The sequence below is a fragment of the Terrapene carolina genome, unplaced genomic scaffold (genome assembly GCF_002925995.2).
Source record: "Terrapene carolina triunguis isolate 2854851 unplaced genomic scaffold, T_m_triunguis-2.0 Scaffold141, whole genome shotgun sequence".
Lineage (NCBI taxonomy): Eukaryota > Metazoa > Chordata > Testudines > Emydidae > Terrapene > Terrapene triunguis.
The window spans coordinates 8,789,906-8,799,249 of NW_020664492.1; the positions used below are offsets into that span (position 1 = coordinate 8,789,906).

The 9,344-nt window shown below is 37.5% G+C and overlaps 1 protein-coding gene across 1 annotated transcript; it reads left to right on the forward strand.

The window, feature by feature from the left end:
- Positions 1-1,346: 1,346 nt before the first annotated feature.
- On the forward strand, positions 1,347-9,068 carry LOC113406838 (replication factor C subunit 3). Its single transcript, XM_026653619.2, has 6 exons — positions 1,347-1,480; positions 3,007-3,074; positions 6,192-6,289; positions 7,709-7,890; positions 8,456-8,592; positions 8,692-9,068. The coding sequence occupies exons 1-6, from the start codon at positions 1,412-1,414 to the stop codon at positions 8,792-8,794; spliced, it is 657 nt and encodes a 218-aa protein (XP_026509404.1). The 5' UTR covers positions 1,347-1,411; the 3' UTR covers positions 8,795-9,068.
- The last annotated feature ends 276 nt before the right edge of the window (positions 9,069-9,344 follow it).

A 9,344-nucleotide genomic window follows, 5' to 3' on the forward strand; every position in this document is an offset into this window, starting at 1 on the left:
CAGAGCAGAGTAGAGCGGAAGAATGACTTCTCGTGTCTTGCTCACAAATGCCAACAAAACCTCCAGTGTAGCTATGTTGGTGGAAGAGGGGTTCTGTCAACATTCATAACATTGTTTGTGGAGGTGATGTTCCTACACTGATCTACTCCTGTAGGTGTAGGCTGCATCTACAGCACAGGGCTGTGTTGGCATACCTATGCTGACATAGGCTCTGTAGTACTGTAGACATACCCACACTTGAGCTAGGCTAGCAACTCATATGTAATAACTCAAACTAACTTGCAGTGAAGACAAGCCCTGACATGTAGGGGGAAAAAACTTTTCTCTTCTCTAGAATGCATTCCATGCAAAGGTTTGCAAGCATTTTACGTGTGTTATTGAATTAAGCCTCACACCATCACTATTACCATTAAGCAGATGGGAGAGGAAAGAGGCACAAAGCGATTTATTAGCATGATTTTCAGAAATGCAGAGCACTCACATCATACATTGACTTCTATGGAAGCTGTTGGTGTCCAGCCCTTTGAAATTATCAGATCATAAATGACTTGGTCAAGGTCACAGGGATTAAGGTCAAAGATGGGAATAAAACCCATGGGTACAAAACTGTTCAAGCCCCCAGATGTCCTGAGTCTTATCCAGATTGTCCTAGATTCACTCTTTGAATTCTGTACTTCTTGATATATCTAACTAAAACTAGCTTTGAAGCTAGGTTTTAGTGAAATATATTTTTTAAATCGGCTACTGGCGCTCTCAGAAACAAAAACTGGTTTTGTCATTTTAAAGAGACACTCAACTTAAAAATTATGCTTTTGTTTGAATAGCTTTCTATTGTTAAAGGTAATACTCATAGTATATTGTAGCTGAAAGAGAGCAGAGACACAGTTTTCTCTATTTTTAGTTTATTTTGTGGATAGTTTTGCTGTTTCCCTGTGTCAGTCTGTTTCTCATTTGTGAAAGCTTTTCACAAAGCAACAAGCGGGGATGGAAACATCTTTTTAAAAAGATGAAAGTGACTGTGTATCCACAAAAATTGGCCGGAGTCTCAGGAGCAAATGTAATACCTGAAAGTACTTCAAACTTTCTAAAAAAACAAACAAAACAAAGCATCATCTTTAATTTTCAGAGGCGCACAGCATATATGATGGAAGTATACCTGGAAGAAAGATATTCAAAGAGCCACTAATTCTGGGCTATATTTTTAAATTGAAGTACTGTAGAATTGTATATGAAAAATTACTTAATAGTAATGTTGTAAGGAAAGTCCTCATCTGATGCAGTTTGTTAATTTCCTAGCATAGGGGAAACTTTACTATAATTAGTTTTATTGCACTGTTTGCAGGTTCAGTGTGGTGACTTCCCTCATCTGTTAGTGTATGGACCATCTGGAGCTGGAAAAAAGACCAGGATAATGTGTCTGTTAAGGGAGCTGTATGGTGCAGGAGTGGAGAAACTGAGAATTGAACATCAGAGCATAACAGTAAGAAATTTATCATGTGCATTTTTTAAAGAAAATAATTGTGTATATATACATCCTCTCTTTTATACACTACAATGCTGAGTATGTATTCCTATAGAGAGGTCCACAATAGTAAAAACGAAAGTCAATATAATTCCAAAATGTTCAGATTTCTTCACCTCGGTAGAAAGTTCAAGCTCACTTATAAAATTGGTCACTTGAACATTTTCCTTTGACCAAGTGAATTTTAGTTTGTCAGTCTCCCTCACACTTGCACTTTGTGGCCAGGCTGCACTGCAGGGTATGTCCTTAGCATTAAGTACTGAGGACCAGATTCTGATGTTGATTTCTTTCATGTTGCTTTTATTGGCATTACTTTGAATGTACTTGTGTATTTGAGATCCGAATTGGGCCCAGCGCTTGAATTTTTGCTTCAGGTTAACTCAAATCTATCAATTGAGAGTTAATCTATGTTGTGGCCCTTACTTATAAACCATTAATGTTATCTTTCTCCCATTTATGTTTGTCATAATTTCTTATCTAATCATTCCGATAGTGACAGTTTCAACAGGAGAAGAGATCTGTTTCAGTAATTAGCTGCCTGGGGAACAAGGCAGGCACTTGAAATCTATTGTTTAAGATGCTGTGTTATCAATTAAAAGTCCTTATTGGGAAGGAGAGAGTTTTAAGGGGTGACTGGATCAGTCTAAGTACTTACTTGGGAAACAGATATTTGATAATAAAGATCTTGTCAATCTAGCAGACAAAGGTATAAGAAGATCCAGTGGCTGGAAATTGAAGCTAGAAAAGTTCAGACTAGAAATAAGGCACAAATGTTTAACAATGAGGGTAATTAACCATGGGAACAACTTTCCAACGGTGGTTGTGGATTCTTCACCACTGGCAAATTTTAAATTGAATGAACTCTAGAGCATGTCTTTTAGAAAAGCATTCAAACAGGAATTAGTTCAGAGACTGTGGCCTGTGTTATACAGGTCAGACTAGATGATCACAGTAGTCCTGACTACATAATAATGAATCTCTGAATCAGCAAAATCATCAGAGGAACACTAAAATTTCATAGTATGGTAAATAGAATTTCTCCTGTTATTACTTCTTAATTCCTTCAGCAGTGGTCTGAATATCATATTTGATATGGTAGGTAGAGCATTATCGCTGATTCTGACATCTTATTACAAGGTAGTTTTTCTTATTCATTGCTGTTACTTAAAGGAAATAATTTAGTAACCATTGCATCTATAGCACATTATCATGTCCAGAATCTCTCTTAATTCTGATAGTAGATCAACTCTTGTAGTAAACAGCCATCAATATATTTTTAGAGGTTTAACCACATCCCAATACTCCTGACCTCCATTCACATGGGGAGAAAGATGTATGAACCTGAACCCAAATCCAGGTCTTTTGCCATAATGCTGCTGCCAAGCTACTAGATCTGCCAATTATAATTCTTCAAATCCAAAAATTGACTTTTTTTATATTAAAATAAGATGCTTTGAAATCTAACTTTTTTATTTTCTACACAGACACCCTCTAAAAAGAAAATTGAAATTAGTACCATTGCAAGCAATTATCATCTTGAAGTTAACCCAAGGTAAGTTCATAATAAAAAGAATATTTAATTAGGATATTATACTTGAATGACCACATTTTCAAAAAGCCTTGACTTCTAAGGATTCAACCTCTTACTCAAGCAAGTAGTTCCTTTGAAGAAAAACTGTTGTTTGTAGATTTAGGCCCTAAATGTGCAGACCAGGTTTTTGAAATACATGATTTTGGATGATGAGAAACTTGGATTTCCTATGTTCATCTAGTAGTTTGCTGTCTTACCAGCAGATTGTAAGACCTAACACTCACATTTATGCACAAACAGGTGGATCTGCAAATTCAGAGGTCAAGTTAAGGCAATTTTGAAAACATGGCCCTGGATGATTTTTATTTTTGTTCCCCCTTTAATAAGAATGCAAAAACACATGTTAAAAATAAGTGTGGTGTACAAAGTATTTTGTAATACAAAAAAAGCTCAAGTGTGTTTCTGGTCTAAAATATGGAGAATTTTAGTGTTCCTCTGACGATTTTGCTGATTCATAGATTCATGATTATATAGTCAGAAGGACTATTGTGATCATCTAGTCCGAACTCCTGTATAACACAGGCCACGGGACTTCTGATAATATAAGTTGACTTTTTCCTAATGTTTTAGAAACTACTTATAGATATACAGAATTTAAATATTCTACTCCAAATGCAAATATCCTAAAATGTAGACTAACTACCTATTAAATGTATACAATGCCAGTGTCTACTTTAGTGTTTTTTGGTTAGTATCAATGTTGTTTACCCTTGTGCTTTATTGATCGGAGCTAAAATCTAACAGTTTGAATAATTACATCTTGAATTGGACATATGTATCTTTCCATGTGTATGTAACTGAACAAACAACATATAAATCTGTGTTCTACTAATGTTCATGAATGTCAGTATCAGTACCACCTATAGAATTCTGATTGAATTATCACTCCATGTTCAGTGAAGTAGTATGGTACATTTAAGTAATATGGAGCACAGTAAAAGGTCAACAGAGAGAAAATGAACTTAAAGAAAAGGGGGTGGAAACATACAGGTGTTAAATCTATTATAAACGTTTGTTAAACAAAGCGGTTTTATTTCCTCCTCCAAACTGTTATACAGATTTCATCTGTGACACTCAGGACATTGCCTGCTGGTTACGTAACTTGCCATGGGCAGATGCTCTTAAATGGAGTCCCCTGTATGGAGAAGGAGAAAACAGAACATACGCTTGAATTATAACTCTGCTTTGCCTAACCTTCTTCACACTGAAATGTTCGAAACAGTAAAATAACATCAAGCTTAGCCTATCCCTTTGCCCATGGAATTATTAACCAGACTCTCTATTATAGCAGAGAGGTGCCTATATTAAAATAATTGTAGCTTAATCACTAATAACCTTAGAAAACTGAGTCATAAGTTCAATTTTGTATTCCTGCACTAAATTTTCTGTATGAGATATTGATGAAGCCTACTGGTACTAAACCTGTTAGAACATAAGATTTTTCTCATTGAAAGTGCCTTTTGTCCTGAATACTCTTGAAAGAGCTAAAGAACCTTGAGACAACTGATCATTCCGTCAGCTGTCAAACCACTGATATATCTGTGATGACACACATCATATATCATTTCAAGGAGTAGCAACTCTGTCATCTTAAAATCACACTTAAATGCCAAAACATGCAAATTAAGATATCGTATGGAGTCATATTTGATTCATAACTTGCATATTAAGTGATGAAAAACTTCTATTGTGAAATTTGGATGTCCCCAGTTCCAAAGCAAAAGCTAGTTTTAAAATGAAAATCACTTTTTTATTGGTTGTAGCCACAGAAGTAGGCTTTTTAAATGTACTGCATTTGTGAGTCACTGAAAGTGTATGGTACTGGGAAGCCTCTGTATTCCATCTTGCTTAGTCCTGATATCAGTTTTATCACTTGTTGTTTGGCACCCAAATTGGGAATCCATACATTCTTTGAACTTATCACTAAATGTTGCATGGCATTTGGATCAACTGCTCAGTTATGCGGTCAGAAGGATCTAAAAAGCCATTGCAGAGAATGCATGGTTTTCTTTTGTAAGAACACTAAGTTTTTTGGTTGTGGGGGGAAAGTTGGCTTCAGTCCTATACCTGAAATAGCCATCCGTGACAATGGTGACACTGGTAAACTTCCCATTGCTGGAGAATCCATTTTTCTCCTACACCCTAATGCTTTGTGAGTTTCCCCTCTCCTTGTAATGACACCCCTGGAGGGTACATCTCCAGGGGGTGAACGAACTTGGGACCTTTGGATCTAAAAGCATCCAGTAGCTTGAAGCCAGTAGCAGAATCATAAGCTCCTATGGGTGGTGTAGCAGCTAGATGAGGACAGAGAGCCACACATTTAGTGTGGGTTACATTGAAATAATTTAGAAAATAAACATGCCCACGTTTTCTGCTATAAGAGGCAAATCACCATATAGGGTGAAAAGAGAAGGGGCTACCTTCTTATAACAATTTCAGATAAAAAGAAAACTGGCAATGTTGGGGGCTGAGGAGGCATGCTTCAGAAACTTTCAAGCTGACACTAAACCTGCAGGTTCTACAAGATCTCCACTTATGATATCTCTAGCCCTTTCCATGGCCACATGATGTGGAGGACTTTATAATGCTGGAATCGGTGTTTGTGTTCAGTGAAAGCCATGTGTCCTACTGGCTGATTTAGCGTTTTTGTCAAAGACAAAATGGCCTTTTAGAAAGTTGAGAAGCAAGAAATACTGTATTTATATTGCTGGTAAGAAGAGATGTTAAAAGCTGATTTCTCATACCATTACATTAAAATCATGCAGGCACAAACCTAATTTGTTGCAGTTCCTAACTGGTCTCCCTCCCCACATACATATAAAATGCAAGTCTATGTACGGTATGAGTTTCAAAATATTAGGACAATAGCTTGTCAATCGCCACTTAATGTACAGATTAAATGAATTCGAAACTCAGTCCATCTTGTGTTCTTTATTTAAAAAGCTACATTTTGGGCTTTTTAAAAAAATAACTGCCTCAGTTGCTACTTAGAAGAATGTATTGTAGATAGGGTGTGGGCACTTTTAAAAGAAATAAGTGTTACAACAAAATCAATTGTTATCTGAACTCTTTGTACAGTGATGCAGGAAACAGTGACCGTGTGGTAATTCAGGAGCTATTGAAGACAGTAGCACAATCCCAACAACTTGAGACAAGTACTCAAAGAGATTTTAAAGGTTAGTAAAACAAGTTAAATGTGGGCCAAAACTTTGGAGGAGAAAAACCTCTGTGACTGTTTTGACCGGGTCTGACGATGTACTTGAGAAGTAAACATGTCTCTTCCACCTTGTATCTTCACCAGTTGCCTCAGACATTTCTCTCTTTATGGCTTTGGTTTGTATTTGACAGTGAAGAGTATTTCTGTGATTGTAGCAAAAGATGTTGACGTTGCATAGATGCAGCTCTTGATTTGCTTATTGTTACTGTGAGCCTCATATCAGCCTTCCCAAAATTTGGTCACTTTTCATGCTTCTTTGTCAGAGACTGGTGGCCATTATGGATGTATGTATGATGGTTGATAGACAGCCCATCAGTAGCAGCCTATTTCGTGTGGCATTGGTAGCAGAAGGAAATGAAGTAGGACTGAGTGTCCTTCATATGTATTTGTCACTTTCAGTTTCTTTATGCTGTCCCACTATGTATGAAGTGTTCAGTGCAGAAGTACTTCGTACATGGAAGAATTACAGAGGGAAAGTGACTGCTAATCTAAAAGATACCAGTTTTCCTCTTCACTGTTTCCAAATATAAATTACTATAGCTGCTTTCCTAATAGAAACCAAGAAACCCCAAAACCAGAGATAAATGCAAAAAGAAAAATGAGACAAATCCAAGAAAGATGAGAGAATACAGTAGAGTAGAAATAATGTACTAGTGGTTCTAGCTTTGATATGCTATACCATTTTCTTCACAGTTCTCAGGGAAACATTAAATTTGAGCTATTACCAAACTTTAGCAATTTGCTACAATCCAGTAAAATATGCCCACTAACTACTTTGAAACATCTTTGGATAAACATGGAGAGCAATGTGCATAAAGTGCCTCCAACGTTTAGCATAAGGGGTTTTCTACCTCCTCCACTCGTTAAATTAAAGTGTGAGTTTGTAATCAAAGGAGTGTACTGATAAACTATTTGCTTTAATACTTCCTTACACCATAGGTTCTCAGAAAATTCAGCTGCAACCCTTCCTTAAAATTCTTGGGAAAACACTGCTAGTTACTGTATTAGCCATAGTATAAGCAGTACAGTGACTGTCTTGGCCTTCAAACCTAATTTGATTATTTGCATCACAGTAGCACCTACAGTCCCTGCCTTGAAGAGAGCAAAATGTAAATAGGCAAGACTGATGAAGAGTAGGAGGTAAACAGATGTAGAAGGTGAAGTGGCTTGATCAAGGTATCTCCTCATCTCAGTGACAGCTGAAAATAGAACCCAGGTCTTCTGAGTCCCAGCACAGTTGTCCATGGGACTACATTGCACCTTGCTTGCTGTGTGCCTTGCTTCATTATCTTTCTAAAACTTAAACAAAAAATTACTTTTAAATTTACTGTGAAACTCTTCTAATAAGATAATTTAACCTTTTTTCCCCCTCTTGCAGTGGTGCTGCTGACAGAAGTTGATAAACTTACTAAAGATGCTCAGCACGCGTTGCGAAGAACCATGGAGAAGTATATGGCCACCTGCAGATTGATCCTGTGTTGCAATTCCGTTTCAAAAATCATTGCACCTATTCAAAGCAGATGTCTGGCAGTGCGAGTGCCTGCTCCCAGTATTGAAGATGTAGGTTTGGAAGCAAAAATGAGCCTCCAGTAGAAACTTCATCAGCCAAGTTTTTACTGTGTGTATGTAAAGTATATTACAGAAAATGACCCGTCTCTGTCTGTAGTCCAGGACTTGCCTTTGATCAGTATGCACAATATCCATTGAGTGGGCAAACTGGAGCTGCTCCCTTATACCTGGCTGACCTTTGCAAAAAAACAGTGGCTGTTCTAGAGATGCTTAAGCCTGAAAACAGTCTTTAGTGGAACAGTTCATAGCCCAAAGAGAGACAAGATGGATGAACTAATATCTTTTCTTGGACTTTATCCACCTTGTCTCTCTAATATCCAGGGACTGACGGCTACAACTACAATGCCTATGTTTGTTATACAGACACTCCCCGGGTTACGCAAACCCTACTTACGGAAATCCGGATTTACGGAAAAAATTCCGTAAGGTGGTGTTGTTTTTTTTTTGCACGTAATTGTTGGAGATACGTTCTCAACTTCCGCAAGGCGTTCCGGAACGGAACGCTTGCGTAAGTCAGGGAGCTTCTGTATCGTCATGGTACGTCTTTCCCATCTAGATCTGTCATGTGTTGTCCAGTGTGTGCAAGAAGGAGGGGCTGACTCTTCCTCAAGATCTGGCTCGTAGGCTAGCAGAAAAGTCTGGCAGGAATCTTCGGAAGGCACTGCTTATGTGTGAGGCTTGCAGAGTCCAGCAGTAAGTCATTGGAGAAACTAATGTAGGTTACTCTTTGTAGAAAAATACACATTCGCTCTAAGCTTGTTGCTAAAATATGAGAGATTACTTGTTGTGCAGGTATCCTTTCACTTCAGATCAGGACATCCCTGAGACAGACTGGGAGGTATATCTGAGAGAGACTGCAAATGCTATTGTCAGTCAGCAGACTCCCCAGAGGTAGGTGGAGCTATTTGGTTCTAACTGTAAATTATTAGGTTATCAGAGTACTTATGAGCGTAAGAAGTGTTTTATATTAAATGTTTTGTGGCATTTTAATAGCTTTGTACTGGAATGCCTGTGCTTTGCATCCAAAGTAAATGGGTTTAAAGCCTACAGGAGATGGCTAGATTGGATTTCAGAAACTAGTAAAGTTAGCCTCTGTCACAAAATAAATAAGCAGGACACACTGTTATGATGTGATTGTACTGTATTTATATATCCATTATAAACACAGACCAGGTACCCTGGAGTTCTGTAGCACTAGTCTGAATTTGGAATTTGGTCTGTTTTGCTCTAAATGATAAAGTGTTAAACAAGCTAAAAGTTACTTACCTCATGGTATTTAAATCATGACTGAGCTTTGTAGCCAAAAGTATATGGAAGGTTTGGGGAAAAGTATTCTGATGATTTGCCCACAGGCGTATAAGACTTCAAAATTGAGTTAGACAATAAAGTTGTCCTACTTTCTGGATGTGGTCTCATTTCTTAGTTAAAGTGAAATAAAACATTGT